At 38.6% G+C, this 20,085-nt stretch overlaps 1 protein-coding gene across 1 annotated transcript; it reads left to right on the top strand.

Moving 5' to 3' along the window:
• The first annotated feature begins 13,363 nt into the window (after positions 1-13,363).
• Positions 13,364-19,980, top strand: LOC142354446 (DNA-directed RNA polymerase II subunit RPB2). Its single transcript, XM_075406738.1, has 5 exons — positions 13,364-15,802; positions 16,228-16,358; positions 16,582-16,730; positions 18,187-18,346; positions 18,761-19,980. Exons 1-5 carry the CDS (start codon positions 13,368-13,370, stop codon positions 19,405-19,407), a joined length of 3,522 nt encoding a protein of 1,173 aa, XP_075262853.1. The 5' UTR covers positions 13,364-13,367; the 3' UTR covers positions 19,408-19,980.
• The last annotated feature ends 105 nt before the right edge of the window (positions 19,981-20,085 follow it).

Raw genomic sequence — 20,085 nt, 5'->3', positions numbered from 1 at the left:
CACCGAGACAGATCTTTTGGACGAGAGGAACCGTCTAGGAGGAACGACAGGCAGAGTTTCAAGTGCCGAGCCTGTGGACAAGAAGGACACCTTTCGAGAAATTGTCGAAATTGTTTCCTATGTGGAAGTTCCCAACACTTGAAAAAAAACCGCCCTTTTAAAAAGGAAACCACCGAGAACTGCAATGTCATTAGAGTTTGTTCGACAAACACAATTAAATGTCTAAACGCGGAAATCATACTTCATGGGAACAGATGCGTTGGATTAATAGACAGTGGAAGCAGTATATCGCTTTTGAGCTGGTCCACATATGAAAAACTGGGAAAACCGGGAATTGTACAAACATACACAAAACGTGTGTTGACAGCCAATAACTCAGCTGTCAAAATAATAGGCAGAGTAACGCTTTTGGTACAGTTGCAACCAAGACTACTGGAGGTTGATCAAGAGTTTGTGATGACGGCAGACGAAGGTATAGAATGTCTGCTGGGAATTGATTTCCTGAAAACCAATAAATGTGTATTGAACTTACATGAAGAGAAACTATATAGCAGTCAATTTAAAATTTCAATACCGATCACCACAGAAAAAATGCAAGGTGTTCAAGTTTTTGCAATTGCTGAACAAAACACTTATAAACAGTGTAAAAACGAAAGTCTAATGAAAATTAGATTAGCTGATGAATACGGAGAAGAAATTCCGGGAGTGGAAGGATTAGTGGAAGCAATTGAAGGTTTTGAATTAAAGGATGGTTTGCTTTTAGCCGCCTGTATGATATCAACGGAATGTGATTGGAGTTTGATAAAAGTTTTAAATCTAACGGACGCACCAGTAACCGTGTATAAAAGCACTAAAGTGGGAACTTACTTTGAAAACAAACTGAACTTAGTTGTGAATGGAATTTTCACAAATCAAAATAAACCAAAAACATTGAAAACTTTTCAAATGGGAAAACACGCAAACTTGGAAGGTTCTAAACTAAATGACCAGCAGAAAGAGAAAGTACAGGAATTGTTCACGAGACATCAACAAGTCTTCTCACGAAACTCAAATGACAGAGGATATTGTGACAAAATTAAACACCAGTTTAAACTCAACAAAGGTGCCCAGCCGTTCAGAAGACGTTATTGCAAAATGAGCTTTGATAAAAGAAAAGCAATGAAAAAAAATTGTCGAATATCTAGAGGATGCAAAATTAATTGAACCAACCCATTCGTATTGGGCAGCACTATCAATATTGGTGAAGAAGAAAGATGGCAGCTACAGACTAGGTGTAGATTACAGAGGTTTGAATAAACAAATCGAGAAAACCAGTTGGCCGCTACCAAGAATAAGTGACGTTATTGATTCTCTAGACGGAAATTGTTACTTTTCCAATATCGACTTGACATCGGGATATTTTCAAATGGCACTCGATGAAGAGTCACAGAACGTGACAGCTATTGTAACTCCAATGTGATTCTACAAATGGAAGAGACTGCCCATGGGTTTGGCGTCAGCGCCAGGAGCTTTCCAAAAATTAATGGAATTGATCATGTCGGGACTCTCCTATGAAGTGGCTTTAGTATACCTGGATGACATAATCATCTTCTGTAGATCCTTTGAGGAGAATCTCAACCGCCTAGATCTCGTACTTGGGCGACTTAAAGACGCTGGATTGAAAATAAAAGGCTCAAAATTCATTTTCTGGGACACATTGTATCAAATAAATGCGTAGAAGTGGATCCGGAGAAAGTAGTGGCAGTCAGTAAAATGAAAAGCCCACGAGCAATAAAAGAATTGAGAGCTATATTAGGACTAGTAGGCTTTTACAGAAGATTCATACAAGATTTCGGAAAAATAGCAGAGCCGCTTTATAAGCTATTAAACAAAAAAGAACGTTTCACTTGGAGCAAGGATTGTGAATCAGCTGTTGAACAACTAAAACAAGCTTTACAGAAAGCACCAATTTTGGGTTATCCGAATGACACGGATCCCTATACGTTAACCACCGACGCCTCTTTGGTTGGCATTGGCGCAATTATTTCCCAAAGACAACAATGGGGTGAAAGAGTTATTGCATACGCAAGCAAAACGCTCAGCAAAAATTAACGAAACTATTCTGCGACAAAACGAGAACTTTTTGAAACAGTTTATTTTACTCAACACTTCAGAAATTATCTTCTGGGACAAAAGTTTTTAATTGTTACTGACCATAGGGCCCTCACGTGGTTATGTTATATAGTTTAAGGAAACAGACGGATTATTGGCCCGATGGATAGAAAAGCTCCGACAGTTTGACTTTGAAATCAAACACGTAGCGGGAAAAAAGATCCCTCACGCGGATTGCCTGTCGAGAGTTCCACAGACTGAAGACCAAGTCAAAGACTGCGATCAAGTGAACCAAATAATACGGAAGAAAAAAATATCTGTTCCATTGGACTAGGGAAATCGGTTGAACAACTAGTTGAACATCAGAAAAATGCAGCCGACCTCATTATACTGAGAAACTGGATTGAGAACGGGAAACGCCCTCAAAGAAAACACATGGCAGGAGCCTCTAGGGCACTGTGGAAACTTTGGACTGATTTCAGAAACTTACGGATTGAAAATGATCTAATCAAGAGACAGAAACGTATTGACGAATTTAATAACTTAACACAAATAGTCATTCAGAGATCACTTTTAAAAGAATTTCTACCTTTCCCTCATGAACATTGCGGACACTTTGGTATGGCCAAGACATTTGATCGGGTTCGAGAACAATTCTACTGGCCCGGGATGAAGAAAGATGTCCACGAGTGGGTAAGTTCTTGCGGAGAATGCTGTCAAAAAAAATCTCCACACCAGAAACACATACACAGCTTGAGAACGTGGAAATCAAGTCATCCGTTCTGGCAAGTTGCCTTAGACATTATGGGACCTTTACCCGAGTCCAGAGGAAACAAATACATTCTGTTAATTGGAGATCAGTTTACAAAATGGTATGAAGCAACTCCCATGAGCAACCAAGAAGCTTCAACTGTAGCTAAGGCCTTTGTAAAGGTATGGGTCTCAAGGTTTGGATGTCCGGCAAATCTTCATAGCAACAAGGGCAGTAATTTTATGTCGAATCTTTTCAAGAACATAAGTAAGTAGCTGGGAATTAACAGGACTTCAACAACAGCTTATCACCCTCAAGGAAACGCAATGCTAGAGCGCACCAATCGCACAATCGAAGAGAGTCTTGCAAAATATATGGATGAACATCACAACACCTGGAGCTACTACCTTCCGCAAGTAATGATGGCGTACATATAATCAATTCACTCTGTTACTATGTACAGCCCCTTTTACCTCCTTTTTGGACGATCACGCGCGCTGCCGATTGATTGCATGTATCAAACAATACAAACCAAAATCTACCCAATTTTGAGTGATTACGTTGGTTGCTTGAAAGACAAACTACAAACGTGCCATGAGCTGGTATGGGAAAGCATGGATGTGGAGCAAGAAAGACAAAAAACCTACTATGACCGTAGCACATTTGGACCACAATATGAAGTAGGTGATTTAGTAATGGTGTTCAACCCCACAATAAAAACTGGCCAGACAAAGAAATTTAAATCTTTTTACAGCGGACCGCAGGTAATACGTGAAATAATAAACGATCTGAAATTTGTTATTGAGGATGTGAAAACAAAAAACAACAAAAGGTCCACTACGATCGACTCAAACGTTTTAACAGTAGAAGTGCTACCACTGATAAAAAAGAACATGAGAAGGGAAAGATTGAACCGAGAATAACACAAAACGACCTTACGGAGGACAATGATTTTGTGGAAATTGAAGTGGTGACCCCAAAATTGAATGACACAGAAAGAAGAGAAGTTCAACCTGAAAGAAATATTAGTCAAATTAATCCTAATACTGAAACTCACAATGAGACAGTCAAAGACGAATCCTTTCAAACACCTATGGGTGGGAGAACAAAAGAATCAATAAATACTAACACCAACAATAAGAGCAGAAGCACAAAGATACCTGCGCCCAAAGTAGCCACACAGCAGAAGCGGGATAGTCTGGTGTCAACATCCGAAAGGAGTGAAGGCGAAGAAATTCCAAATAGGAGCACGGCTTCTACTTCGCAAAATGTTAATGAACGACGATATCAGACAAGAAGTGCGTCGGGAATAACAAGACCACGGACACTGAAAGATTTTTTTTTATTCAAAGATAACGACGCAGATGAAAAATTTGATAATGATGTATTTTTTTAAAAGGTGATACGACAAAATGCAGAGGGCGTGGAACCCACATTGGATCGTGCAGCTGAACTGGAAACATCTTCAGTTGGTTAGCATATTAGGTTTTTCACAATCCTTGGAGATTGTGGGGTATGATTTTGAGAACATTCTACAGACGCAGAATTTTGCAATGACGGAACCGACAAATTGTGAAACGTCACATATAAATGAGGAGCAGATAAACAAAGGAGGGTAGATCTACGCTAAAAGCAGCTTGAGTAAACTAAAATACTGCATGTACAGGGCTGCATATACGGTAACTGTGCTCAAAAAAGGAGTTGGTATGACGACGCAACTTACTTAAACGAAAAATCACAAATAATTCCAACGTTTAACCCAATAAAAGAGTCAGTCTCTCAAAATCTGTGGCAGGGACACAAAGCGCGGTTACCGGGTCTTGGTGATTTTGAATTCAATGCTCCCAAAGAAGTCCTCAACGAGATGAATGTTGACCTAACCGACGCTGAATTTGTTCAGAAGATATCAAAACCTTTCATGAAAGGTGGAGATGATAAAGGAGTGAATTTTGTCAACCCCGTGGATTGGATCAATCCAAAAGGTGAAACACAGAAAGGTAACATCATGATTAATGCTGAAATTTTCATGGGGACTTTGTTCATTGAAACTAGGGAAGCAAATGAAGGAACATGGTTTTATTTTAAAGACCCTTTGAAACAGAAGCAGACCTTGTTATATCAAGGAGACACATTTGAAATAGATTCAGTACAAAATCTGTTTGACCAAGACAAAAACCAAACATCTTAACGATCGTTAAATTTTCAGACTCGATAGCAGCAAAAATAGTCCGCGCTGGAAACAAAAAAGTACTTGACCAGCAAGTTAGACAGAAAAAGAAATTTAGTTGTCCAGTTGAAAAATAAGACAAAACATATAGACAATTTTCTGCTGGTTGAAACAAACCAAAGAAATTTGTTTTACACAACGGAAAAGTTGACGGCCACGGAAAAATTTTTTTCAACAACAGGTTAAATCTGAGACAGATCTCAGGGACATAAAACTCGACCAACTTTTTTTGTGGGATTTTCGAGGCATGTTTGAAAACCTGAAACAAATAGAGTTATTAAATTGTCACATAGAAAAACTGCACTGAGCTATGATTCTAACGACATCAATTAACGGAAACTCTCACCAAATTTTCTTAAGTCAAAAAAACGCTCTGGGTACACACGCAGAAAGAGCAGGAGGAATATTTTATGTCCATAAGTGCGCTAAAGTAATCGTAAATGTTGTCGAAAATCAGTTTTGTACGGAGGAATCACCAGTTAGGGTGTTTTCTGACAATTCCTCAGAAGTAATTAGATACATGGACCCATTTCTAGAGTGTTCTATAGAAATTTCACTTTTATTAATTGCAACCCCATGTACCCGAACGCTCATGAATTGCAGAATGGGTCATGGATAAGATATGGGCGAAGGATACAATTAGTTGAAAAATCCAATGATATGCCTGATTATAGAGTTAACGTCCATTGGTCACCTTCGGCGCCAATGGAAGGGTTTTTAATGACAAGGACTTGGAACTCAGCAAAAGGGCCCAAAGATTAAGGCATTCGAGAAGAACGATAACAGGAAGAGACGTTTTTCTGGGACAAGGAGGTTTATATGAGCATGAGACTCTAGAGTATTTCAACACGGACTTAAAGTACAATAATCAGTGGCATGAATTGCTGATTTTTGAATACTTGGGTAATGAAGTGAAACAAATCTGGCATGTGGCCAGGGAAATAACCATGACTATTTTTATTCGATCTAAAATCATATTTTGTTTGGTACGCGTGTTTCTTTCAATCGATATGCTACGCAGTGGCACCAATCCTGCAATTGCACTGCAACCCATTAACCCAATGGGGGGACTAGGTTACTTTCATCATCTAAAACAACGTACAAAGGAACAAAAATTGACAAGAAAAAGGACAGTTGAACGGTGTGATGGTGAAACAAACATCGTAGTTATAAAAGCAAAAAGGCAAAATTTGTACCAGATGTAGCAGAAATTGAGATTGATACATTAGACTAATTTACGTGTAGAATATTTAGGGATGGCAGAACCAAAAATAGGTGAATATTGCTACTATCTACCCGAGTTGTTCGAGGTCAGGTCAATAGTCAGGCACCAAGGGTATCGGATTGTTGGAGTAACCTCAAACAAAAGGCACGTGGTGCACTGACGCAGCTGCAACCACCCAATATAGATGATAGAGCCGCAATTAGCGTTGAGGAGTTAAGTGAGATGCAACACAGAATCTAGGAACAACAAAAGAAGATTGACAACAGCCAAATGCTGGGAACAACCGGGGCTCGGCTCGAAGAGGAGCTCCGGAATTTAAAACCTGAAAGTCAAAGATTAGGTGATCAATTGCTGGAGACAAAGCGGCAACTTGAATACGCTGGGAATCAGCGGGAGTCCTGCAGGAGGCAGGTGGAAACATTGAAGAAAGAGTTGGAGGAGGTTACAAATGTAGCCAAAACAAAACTAGGGAATGTATCGCTCTGGTGGACGAGCGGGAGTGCTTAGCTCGGGAGTTGGAGAATGCCGAGATAGAAAGCTAAGGGGTAGAGTAAAAACAAAGCAAAACTCAAAGAAGGTCATACAGAGGAGGCTGGAGGCGATCAACGCGCAGAGCCCGTTCAGTCGACCTCCAAACTTTTATGAACTTCTATTCCTGCCACAGGGGGCCACAACCATTACTATCCAGAAACATTACAAAACGTTGGCAATGTTCTGTCATCCGGACAAGGTTGGTCGTGAGGACATGTTCATAATCATTCTTCAAGCAAAGAAAATTATGGAAGTCGAGGAGGCCCGTAATATTTATGTCAAGTACGGGATTGAAAAAGCACGAGAATATATGAACTCGAAAATGGACATTTGAAACTCTTGCTGTTTGAGTGAGTGGAACACTCACGTTTTCTAAGAGGGAGGCAGTATAGTGAACCATAATGTATGACATGCTCATAAATTTCATATTAAAACGCATAATTCGAAATTTTCACAAACAAACAGAACAAAAAGAGATGGACGAGCGGGAGAACAGAACAGTCAGTACAGAACAGTCCGTTCTGTGATCATAAAAAAGTTTAGAATCTTTAAATAGATTAAACTGATTAATACTTTGTCTCAGCAATTGTGTTAATTTCAAACGTAACACACGGCGTCATTGCACCGTAAATAACATTGTTTTTCCATTATTTGAGAAAAGCAGTGCATTCGAAAATTTGTTATTACCATTTCGTTAAAATTTGTGCTTTATTACCTGAACTCAAGCTTTATTATCTGTCATGTGACATGCTAATAATTTGAAAACAGATCACTTAATCCGAAACATTGTTCAATCTTATTGGCCGAAATTGAACTCGGGTACAGTAACGTCATAAACTGTTCGAAATTATCAGTCCTCAAGGCGCAGATGCCGGCGAATAAAGGCTATCAAGTAACGGTAGAATGTCAAAATGACTGCGGAATGTGGACTGATATTTGCGTGTACACTCTTGAAATGAAAGCACAAACGGAATTGCTAGATTTCACTTGCGGTTTCTGTGCAGCCAAAGAAATAAAGAAGCTGAAGAAGCAAATAGAAAGTTACGAGAAGGCCTCGGAAAAACTAGAAGAAGTAACCCAGCCATTAGATATGATAAAAGAAACAAACCAGTCCAGCTCTAATGCAGTCCCATTGAAGCTGAGCTTCGCCCAAGTTGTCAGCGGCGTAAACCAAGAACATTTTGAACAGAAAAAGCGCTCAAAGAACCTGGTTCTCCTCGGGACTAAGCCAGACAGCGAGAACACTGAAGCATCTGACAATCGTCTTGTTTCTGAAATTGCCGAGTCCCTGAAAGTAAACGTGAAATTTGAATGCCAAAGAATTGGCAAACAAAATACAGAAGGCCAACAGCTGCTTCAAATAAAGTGCGAGACAGAAAAAATGAAATGGGATCTTCTAAAGAAAGCGAAGAGCTTAAAAGAAAATGAACGATTCAAGTACGTATTTATACAAGCCGATCTAACAAAAACCGAACAAGAAAATAGAAAGAAAATGGTGGCAGAATTAAAAGAGAAAAGACTGCTGAATCCTTCCACCAAGTACGAAATTAAAGGCAATCAAATCGTTGAAAACAGAGGATCGTGACTAACAATTTGTTTATGGAACGTGGAAGGTGCTAAAGGAACACTATCAACGTGTACAAGTGAAGCAATCGCATACGATATCTTGCTATTAACAAAAACTCTCAGTGTAAATTCAGTCGAAATACCTGGTTTTACATGCTTCTGCACAAAGGCAATAAAATGCGGGAAGGGGCGGCCGCAAAGCGGCTTAGCAATTGCACTGAGTGAACAATTAAGAATTACATGCAATGTGCTCCATCAGAACAATAATTTATTAGCATTGCAGATCAAAGAATTCAGCCTAATTATAATTGTAGCATATTTTCCGCCAAAAACAAATCTAGAGACAATATATCAAACACTTACCGAAGCGTTTCAATGCTGTCAAGGCAAAGCACGTATGGTCCTGGGCGGCGACTTCAATTGCAGACTTGACTCATCCGAAAGAGGCAACTCACTTTGCGAATTTTTAATTAATTGGAATCTTCATTGTGTTAACGATATTAAAGAGGTAGCGTACGAATTTCAGTACGGTAAAAACGTTATCGATTTATTTTTTGTAAGCAAGGAATTCCTAGAACATTTTAACGAGATAAAGATCAACAATTCATTGTTAACAAAGCACAAGCCGGTTTCTTGCTGCTTTGATCTAAAACACAGACAAGATATAGCTGAAAGCAGAAAGAAGCAAAATGCGTAAATTTGATATAGATCAATTGAACGAACGAATGAAAAGCGTTCAAAATCCACACGATAGCAACGCATTGGACACATCGTATGACGAATTCGCCAAGGCTATTCAAGAATCTGCAACCGTTATGCATGAAAGAAAATCACCGAAATGGTTCAAAAGAGAACTGCACATATTGCATAAGCAGCTGAAAGCTGGATACAGACAGAGACATAAATTAGATTCTGATTATTTTAAAATGAAAAGAGCCTTTAAGAAACATTGCAGAAAACACAAAATGATGCATGAAATAGATCGCGAATGTTTCATAATCAGAAAAGCGGAATCGGAAAGCCGAGAATTTTGGAAAATTCTGAAATCAAAGAAAGTTTTGACAAAAGTATCTGGAATTACAATCCCAGTTTGGAAATCATATTTCGAAGGTCTATTTAAAGCTGAGGGCGAAATATCGGATAAACTTCTAGACGAGCAAACCCTAGGAAACCACGATTATTGTTCTTCAAACTGGAAATATACCGGGTATTTGAATGATCCAATAACACTGGAAGAAATTACCGATGAAGCTTCAAAGTTAAAAGCTGGTAAGGCAGCGGGACCAGATGGAATAACCAACACTAGTATTAGATTAGGTTTTCATCCAATGCAAAGATACGTATTCCATTTATTTAACCTCTGCTTTGCGGAGCATAATGTACCCCGAATTTGGAATTATCATATATTAAACCACTGTACAAAGGCAAAAGGAACAAAGCAGAACCAAGTTCCTACAGAGGCATTAGCCTATTATGTTGCATGTACAAGTTGTTCAAGGATATCATTTACCAGCGTTTGCGATCATGGGTCGAGAAAAATCAAATTTTACCACCAAGCCAATATGGTTTTAGACGCAAACTGTCAACAATCGACGCAGTTTTGCACTTAAAATGAGCAATCAAGCATAACATCAGCTGCAGTGGCAAATACTATGCCTGCTTCATTGACTACGAAAAAGCTTTCGACTTCGTGAATAGGAACCTGCTGCTTACAAAACTGATCAAAATGGGGCTCCATGGGAACATTCTACACACAATACAATCAGTGCTAAAATGCAACTTTCAGCAGATCCTTGATGGAGAATTCCTGTCAACCGAGATTGAACAGAAAACAGGAGTAGCACAAGGAGACAAACTCTCGCCACTCTTGTTTAGTTTATTCATAGCTGATTTATATTTTGAGTTGAAATGCAAGGGTCTAGATGTTATATTTTACGCTGATGACTTAGTACTTGGGAGCCATAGCCAAGGCCAACTACAAAAAAGTTTGAATAATCTGAACACGTATTGTAGCTGGAATTATTTGAAAATTAATGTGAACAAGACAAAATGCATGAAATTTAGAAGAGGTGGCCGTTTAGCTGTCGATGACAAATTCTATATATCGAAAAAAGAAGTTGAATTTGCTAACACCTTCTGTTATCTAGTTGTAATTCTTTCGAGCACGTTATCTCCCAGTCACCACCTAAGCCATCTAATGAACAAAGCCTATCAATCAGTAGCTTCAATAAACCAGAAACTAAATCTGCAGAAAGTCAACTTCAACTCAGCACAACAACTCTTTAATTCAATTGTTTTTCCAGCCTCAACTTACGGATTAGAGATGTACATCGATGAACTTTTTGAAATAGATATAAAACAACATTACCGGAAATCAGAAGCCGTTTTTTGGAAAAGTTGGTGCGGAGTAAGCAAGTACACCTCAACCACAACGCTTTTAAACAAATTGATGTTTCATGATATACACGGACTGAAGGACTGCCCGCCAAAACACAGGAGAATAATTGCAAAGTTCTAGGCCAATGGACTGCACAATAATTTTTGTTGTATGGAAGGTTGTTATCAATGGGAGGAAAACTTATATGTGTGCAGATTTTGCGAAAGAACTCTTTTATCAACAGACCATATTCTTTATTGTAGTCACTTTTTAAATTTGACACCTTTACAGAGGTTCTATAAACTCTTAAACAGTTAAATTTAATGCTCATTTCTGAATCTGTAAATAATTTGGACAATTTGTCAGTGTGATCTGATGTTTAATTCAATCTTCTTCTTCATAAATAATAATGGGAGTCATCAAGGAATTTCATCTTGACGGGACACGTCAAGGAATGTTTGTTCATGACGGGATTCGTCAAGCAGGTAAACCTGTTATCTGTTAGTTTAACTAACAGGGACCCGTGCGGTAGAAAATAACATGAGAAAATCCCAAAGAGATTAACGAAAATGGGTAAAAATAACCAACGATTAATTAACCATTGATAGGACTGAAACCAAAGAACATATTCAAAACTAAACTTTACACAATCGAGCTGCCTCTCTTTAATTGCATTACATTTCTCATCTTCACAAAACTTCTAATATTTACAAGCAATAGTTCTAACTTTGTATTAAACTGATTGTACATATACATCTGCTCAGTTAAATTCAAGTCTGAAACTTGGAAGATTTTCCTCGGTAACTCCGAGGTTTTAAGTGCTTAAGAATAACATCCAAACCGTAACCGTAGACAGTGCACGGATATTACACCGCTTTAGCCCCTATGAAATTATAGCTCTCCATTATGTTATAATTACCATGATTGGGTCTATAGGTCATCTGACCATTAACCTGGGGGACTATAATGGGAAAAGCCCTGAATCAGTTCAACTATTGTTGCCACGTGAGCTCGATGCATTAAGCTTTGTAAATTTATCATATTTGTTTGATGAGTCTTAACTCTTAAATCTCTCATAATGATTCGTTTCAGTGAGTATTGATTTAACGCTAAGCCTTTTAAGCATGAACAGTGGGCAAAAATTGTATCCTCTCTTCACTTGCTTGATATCACGCTGCAATTTCTTTAAAGGCAAATATCGGTTGCGTTCACTGTCGCTAGAATATGACAAATGTAAAGCACCCGAATCTAACGAGATTATTAGTCATTTGCGAAGAAAAGGCGTTGAGCTAACGCCATTTCAGCGAAGCCAGCTCCCGAGTTATTTTGAGCATTTTTCCAACAAATTTTTATGGCCGAACACCGCTATCGTCAAAACTTTGGAAGCATCTGATGGGCTTCTGCTAAACATCAAGTATTCGCAGTTCAAGATCAATGTTGAGTTTTTACAAAACAATTATCTATTGACTTCGAATCATTTAATTAAAATATTGTCATCCAATCCGAATTGGCTTTATAGATCAACAGTCGATTTAAAACTGCTTATCGATAGATTAATCAGCCAAAAACTGAACCTAGGTGAGGTTAGTAAATTGCTTTCTAAATATCCAAAAATTCTGTATATAGACGAAACTCAGCTTGACAATCGTTTACAATTTTTTGACGACCATCATTTCACGACGAAAGAAGTTAAAACAGTATTACTCAGCTATCCTCAAATTCTGGCTAATGATTTGCTTGTTTTAAGGAAAATCTACCTCTATGTAACTGAAACGTTTAATATGTCACACGAAGAGATGATAGAAGCTGTTGTATTTAAATACAAATATAGCGATGTTTACTCTAGGTTTGAATTCTTGAGAAAACGGGGTTTATATATCGGCAGAGACAAACGAGGTGTTTATCCGTCGATGCGTCAAGCGCCCGCAAGAAAAGTTTTGTCGCTACCTGATAAAAGTTTTCTGAGTCAGGTGGCTTTGTCTTCTGCCGAAGAATTCATGCATTTTTGCGGTTCATTTCCTCCTGAAATTGAAGAAGAGCTGAAGTTTTATGACAATCTCCATGCTGACTCTTTTATATCAACCGAACAGCAGATTGACAATGATGATCCAGAAATTGATAATAACAAAATGGACGATGAAAATATATTCGAAGATAGACTTTGGAAATACATGAGGCATAAATATTCACTTTGAGTTTATTTTTCTATTTTTTCGTTTCAATTGTTAGTTATTCTTAGTTAGTAAACTGTTACTGTGGAATGCAACTGTTAATGCAACCCAAGTCGAAAACTAAAAAAATGAACTGAAATTAATCAACTCAATATTGGGCTGCAAACCGATGGGATGGTTAATCCCTGAAACCTGTACTATTACCACTACTATTTAGAAGTGGCTGCCCGGCAAAGCTGTTCAATACAATGATTAAGATTTAGTGGTGAATTTAAAAGTTGCTACAAGAAATCTGAAACAGAAATTTAGCATTAGATAAAGCATAATTGTGCAATAAAGACGTGATGTAACGGTTGAACGAAAATTCCAGCCCTTTTTTGGAGGATTTTAAAACGTGTTCGATTAAATGTAACTTTTCAGATTGTAAAATGTATTATGACGAGGATTTGAATGACCTTGAAGAGGACAATGATGAAGTCACGCCAGACATCTGGCAGGAAGCGTGCTGGGTTGTCATCAGCTCTTATTTTGACGAGAAAGGTCTGGTTCGACAGCAGTTGGACTCTTTTGACGAATTTATTCAGATGTCAGTCCAGCGAATCGTCGAGGATCAGCCTCAAATCGAATTGCAGGCGGAATCTCAACACTTGACGAGCGACGTTGAACAGCCGACTAAATACTTGATAAAGTTTGAACAGATTTATCTTTCGAAGCCTTCTTATTATGAGAAAGATGGAACACCGTCTCCATTGATGCCAAATGAAGCCCGTCTAAGAAATCTGGTTTATTCTGCGCCATTGTACGTTGACATCTCAAAAGTTGTAATCGAGCACGGGAAAGATCCACAAGAAGTCCAGTACCAGAAAGCTTTTATTGGAAAAATCCCGATTATGTTGAGATCGACGTATTGTCTACTGAACGGATTGTCAGAACGTGACTTGACTGAAGTGCACGAATGTCCTCTGGATCCGGGGGGTTATTTCATTATCAATGGATCTGAAAAGGTATTGATTGCCCAGGAAAAGATGGCATCTAATAACGTGTATGTGTTCCAAAAACGTGACTCGAAGTATTCATATGTAGCTGAATGTAGATCATGCCTTGATAATTCTTCTCGACCGGCCTCAACTTTGTGGGTTAGTATGATGGCGAAATCGGGTCAAAATGTTCGCAAAGCTGCTTACGGACAAAGAATTGTTTGCACGTTGCCTTACTGCAAAGCTGAAATCCCGATCATGATCGTGTTTCGTGCATTGGGCTTTGTCGCCGATCGAGATATTTTGGAGCACATTATTTACGATTTTGATGATCCTGAAATGATGGAAATGGTCAAACCGTCGCTTGATGATGCGTTTGTTGTCCAGGAACAGAACGTTGCGTTGAATTTTATCGGTGTCAGGGGTGCCCGCCCCGGTGTTACAAAGGAGAAGCGAATCAAATACGCAAAAGACGTTTTGCAAAAAGAGATGTTGCCTCACGTTGGCGTTTCTGATTACTGTGAGACTAAAAAGGCTTACTATTTGGGCTACATGGTTCATAGGTTGCTTTTAGCTGCGATTGGTCGTCGAGAAGTTGATGATCGCGATCACTATGGTAACAAGCGACTTGACCTTGCTGGACCTCTTATGGCCTATTTATTCCGAGGACTGTTCAGGAATCTCTGCAAGGAGGTTCGGATGTATGCGCAAAAATTTATTGATAGACAGAAAGATTTCAGACTTGAGCTTGCTCTGAAGACGAGAATTATTACGGATGGTTTGAAGTATTCGCTGGCTACTGGAAACTGGGGCGACCAGAAGAAGGCTCATTTGGCGAGAGCTGGTGTATCTCAGGTGTTAAACAGACTCACATTTGCTTCAACTCTTTCTCATTTAAGGCGTGTTAATTCGCCAATTGGTCGAGATGGTAAACTTGCGAAACCTCGTCAGTTGCATAACACACTGTGGGGTATGTTATGTCCTGCCGAAACGCCAGAAGGCCAGGCTGTAGGTTTGGTGAAGAACCTAGCATTGATGGCATACATTTCGGTCGGATCCCAGCCGAGTCCAATTTTGGAGTTCTTGGAAGAATGGAGCATGGAAAATTTGGAGGAAATCGCTCCCAGTGCAATAAATGAAAGTACAAAGATCTTCGTCAATGGATGTTGGGTTGGGATCCACAGAGATCCAGAACATTTGATGAGTACCTTGAAAAAATTGCGGCGTCAGATGGATATTGTCGTATCTGAAGTGTCAATGGTCCGTGATATCCGAGAGAAAGAAATCCGAATTTTAACAGATGCAGGAAGAATTTGCCGACCTTTGTTGATCGTCGAAGACCAAAAACTGCTTCTAAAGCGACACCAGATTAATGAGCTGAAACAGAAAGAGTACAATAATTATACCTGGTCAACTTTGATAGCCAGCGGGGTTGTGGAATACGTCGACACGGCGGAGGAAGAAACAATAATGTGTGCAATGACGCCCGAAGATATCCAGCAAAAAGGGTCCGGATACTGTTCCACATACACGCACTGTGAGATCCACCCTTCTATGATTCTAGGAGTTTGCGCATCTATCATACCATTCCCAGATCATAACCAGTCCCCCAGAAATACCTACCAAAGCGCTATGGGTAAGCAAGCTATGGGGGTTTATATTACAAACTACCACGTAAGAATGGATACGCTGGCTCATGTGTTGTATTACCCCCAGAAACCGCTTGTAACTACGAGGTCTATGGAGTACTTGCGGTTCCGAGAGCTTCCCGCTGGAATCAATTCTATTGTGGCTATTGCATCGTACACTGGATACAACCAGGAGGATTCGGTTATTATGAGTCAAAGTGCAATCGATAGAGGATTCTTCAGATCTGTCTTCTTCCGGTAAGTTTGAAGAGAAGGAATTAATTTTTTGGTTTCTTAAGTGATCATTTCATCTATATCTTGCCATAATTGGAAGCTTGTTGGATTAATGCTGTTTGCAACCCAATTGTAATGGATCGATGGAACTGTCTCTGGGGAGTGGGATGTGGATGAGGGGAGGTTTGCTAAACTAAATTTTAAAAGTGTTTAATGAGCTTCTAATATTTAAATCAAATTCACTGGGCTCCAATTCACTGGGTACAGTGTACAGTGTGTGTCATTTTGAATTGTTCACAACGTGGTGGCAGTAGTTTGTCGGCTTCCGTATTAAAATTATCATAACGTTGTTGAATGTTGCTCAGTAATACTTCCGAGGAACGTCTTAGATACTATATCTCCATGGGCATAAGATAACAACGTATCAGTATCTCACGGAATAATTTTAGCTCATATAAAGAGGAGGAAAGCGACAAAGGTGGAGTTGAAGAGGAGTTTGAAAAACCAACGAGGGAGACCACAAAAGGAATGCGCCATGCAATCTATGACAAACTGGACGATGACGGAATCATATCGCCAGGTGGGTTTTTTAAAAGATGTAGAGCCTGTCCCATAAAGTTGAAATAAGCGAACGTTTCAAAAGCCACAGGTTAGAGTTCAAAGTTAAATTTTAAAACATGTAGAAGAAATTGATGAATGAAAGCTTAATGGGGAAAGCTTTGACATTCAAATGATCTCACTGACGCCAATTGCACATTTTTTGGCGTTTTTCGACCGTTCGCAAATGGCATTTTTTGTTACAGGAACTCGTGTGTCGGGTGAAGATGTGATCATTGGGAAGACGATGGTACTGCAAGAGCAGGATGATGAAATGGCTCTTGAGAACAGGCAAGAGACAAAGAAAGACTGCAGCACTTTCCTGAGGGCCAGTGAAACTGGAATCATTGATCAAGTTAGCATTTCGTTGATTTTTCTTCACATCATTTTTTAATGTTTTGCATTTTTCATCAGTTTTGAAAATTAGAGTAACTTGATAATAAGTTTAATTAGTTAAGTTGAATTCAACTCCATACATACTTGATGCTTTTCTAAGGAACATCAGTTTCTTTATAAAGGGCTGGCCGCTTAAAACAGGCACAATACAGCTTGTTTTGTGCAAAGAATTTGGAACATGAATAGAAACGTTTTCATTTTCGTTGATACTAAATGATTTGAATGTTCTAGACTATTATTTAACCTTTGGTTATAGTCCTGAATTAAACATGTCTGAATTTAAAGAAAGACGAAGTTTGTATATTTTGTTTGGGATGTGTTGCTATTTTGTGTGACTCTAAGAGGAGTATTGGTTTTCAACCGTTTCTTGTGCTTTGTTTCTAATGAGCAGTAGTTAGCAATTGATTTAACTCTTACTAAAGTTGCTCTCATCTTCTCAGCCGGCGGCCCATATTACAGCGGCCCTATTTTTTTGCAATCCAAAGTATTTGGATTGTATTGGTGCGATGTCTTTTTTTAGATCTGTTCCTACTTTTTTCGGCATTTTCACGTCAATGAGATGTCAAATTAGAGTAGTCATTTTCATCACGCTGGATGGTAAAAGGAGCGAAAAAACGAGTAGCTTTCAATTGTGATTATGCTCTTCTCAATTTACCTTTAAACTGGAGTGAGATATTGGTATTTGTGAAAAGTTTCGGATTTTGAGGGAGTTTTAAATTCCTTAAATTGTAATTCTTGTGCTATGTTTATTTGTTTTGCTTTACCGTAAGTCACAGCTTGTTAAACATTTTGCGTGAGTTTGTTTTGACTTCTGCGGGCTGGTTTTATTCTTCACTCATTCTGCTCAAATCGATTTTAAAAAGAACCTGCTAAGCAAAGCAATCTAAAATGAACAGAAACGAAACCAAAAATGGACACGGGATTAACCCATAAAGGCCAATTTTGGGCGTGAGTTATTTGAACAGTTCTAATCTTAGTAACCAGGTCTAATGTTTTCTAGTATTGATACTAATCCTTGTATATTCTCATTGGGAAACAGAATTGTGTCTAACTACAAAATCCAATCAAAGTAGTTCGCATTTCAAACATATTTAAACTACAACAATCAGTTTTTAAAAACTACCGTTTTCAATAGCAATCGGGTTTATGACAATCAAATGCAGATTTTTCCGGCAATTTGTTTTAAAGCATTGAAAACGCTATTTGGTGATTGGAACTGGAATTCTGTTCAAGTTCTGTAGGTTTAATTTGCTTTGTAATTGAAGAATTGGAGATTCACCAAGATGTTAAATTTTATAAATGTTTTGAAAAACTAAAATTGATATTAATTCTGCATATTAAAGCATATTTTGTAAAAAAAATAGAGTAGTTTTTTTTGCAAATTTTGTCATATTTATCCTTGTTTTATGTTGTAGGTGATGGTAACTTTGAACCAGGAGGGACGAAAATTTATCAAGGTGCGAGTGAGGTCAATTCGGGTTCCTCAGATTGGAGACAAGTTCGCGAGTAGACACGGACAGAAAGGAACTTGTGGTATCACATACAGACAAGAGGACATGCCATTTACTTGTGAAGGTAACTTAATTTCTTGAAATTCAAGACGGTCTTTTTGACGGTTATATGACAAAGTTTGTGACCATTTTTAAACTATTTTTTCCCCGTGATTTTTGTTTTAGTATTTTGGTTTTAGGTTTTTTTGGCATGTGTGAACAAACTATTACGTGATTTTTTTTGCAGGTTGATAGTACTGTATAGCCTAATATGAAACGGGACTAACCAGATCAATTATTATATACCATTACAAAGGTGTTGTAAATAATTATAGTTGGCCATATTCTAGCGGGCAAAAAAAAACTTCACCAGTTTCGATTATAATGTATACAGTGCTTTGATAGTTTTAGAAACGCAACATCTATTTTGTTAGTTTAGTACTCCAGCAATATAATGTTGCCTGGGTTGTCAGAAAAGTAAATGAACCCCTTTTTGTAGGAATCATCCCAGACATCATTATCAACCCCCACGCTATTCCCAGTCGTATGACAATCGGCCATTTAATCGAATGTCTCCAGGGCAAGGTTTCGGCGAACAAAGGCGAAATTGGTGATGCGACACCTTTCAACGATGCCGTCAACGTCCAAAAGATCTCCCAGGTTCTCGCAGAGTACGGGTACCATTTATGGGGAAATGAGGTGATGTATAACGGATTCAGTGGGCGAAAAATGAACTCTCAAATTTATCTTGGACCTACTTACTATCAGCGATTAAAACATATGGTTGACGATAAAATCCATTCAAGAGCCAGAGGTCCGGTCCAGAACTTGAACCGGCAACCTATGGAAGGTCGAGCCAGAGACGGTGGGTTGCGATTCGGAGAAATGGAACGCGATTGCCAAATTGCCCACGGGGCTGCTCAGTTCCTGCGGGAACGTCTCTTTGAAGTTTCGGATCCGTACCGCGTGCACGTTTGCAACTTGTGCGGTTTGATTGCAATTGCAAATTTGAGGCAGAACAGTTTTGATTGCAAGGCTTGTAAAAATAAAACTCAGATTTCTCAAGTGAAGTTGCCCTATGCTTGTAAACTTTTGTTCCAAGAACTGATGTCGATGTCTATAGCTCCAAGAATGATGGTGCAGTAACAATATTTTATCAGCCATGCAAGGTTACAACACCATCTATGATTTTGAAGTTCAGAGGTGAAATCATAAGTTGAGAGGTCAAATGAAAATTAAGTTGAACGGTGAAATGTTGACACACAAAAGGGAATTCACATTAATGCCCTCTTTGGAATTTGCTCTGGCGTTGTAATTTTGCGATGGTTGCCAAATTTTTGTGAATAAATTGCTTTCTGATAATTTGGCCGAAAAGAGTCTCTGATTTTTGTGGATCAAAATGTAGATCAATTGCGTAGATATGTTGACAATCATCTCGTCGTTTCGCAAATTCTTGCAAGATCTTACAAGGTCGCCTTCCAGTTTCGACTGGAGTATTGAAATGCTTCGGCCGAGAGCACAGTTTGTAGGATGATAATCGATAGTTTTTTGTCACATATAAAAGGCTCCTTTTACGTTCAAATACCCATAAATTCTGTTCAGACCAAGCTCTCATTCAAAATCTGGGAAAATTGAAGCCCTGTTAGTTGATTTTGGTGTCTTTAGAGTAATTATATGTTTATCTGTTGTTCTCATTAATAAAAGCTTTCTAGTAAGTTACTTAGTAAGTTTTACTTCGTAAGATTTACTAAGATTTTTTCAGGAGCTGTCAGGAAATTTTGTTTTTGTACCTTGATAAGGTCTTGTCAAAATTTACCAAGAAAT

Source organism: Convolutriloba macropyga, chromosome 15 (assembly GCF_964194025.1).
Source record: "Convolutriloba macropyga chromosome 15, txConMacr16.3, whole genome shotgun sequence".
NCBI classification, from domain to species: Eukaryota; Metazoa; Xenacoelomorpha; order Acoela; family Convolutidae; genus Convolutriloba; species Convolutriloba macropyga.
Note: the sequence above shows the minus strand (reverse complement) of the source record. Positions and strands in the feature narration are given on the sequence as shown.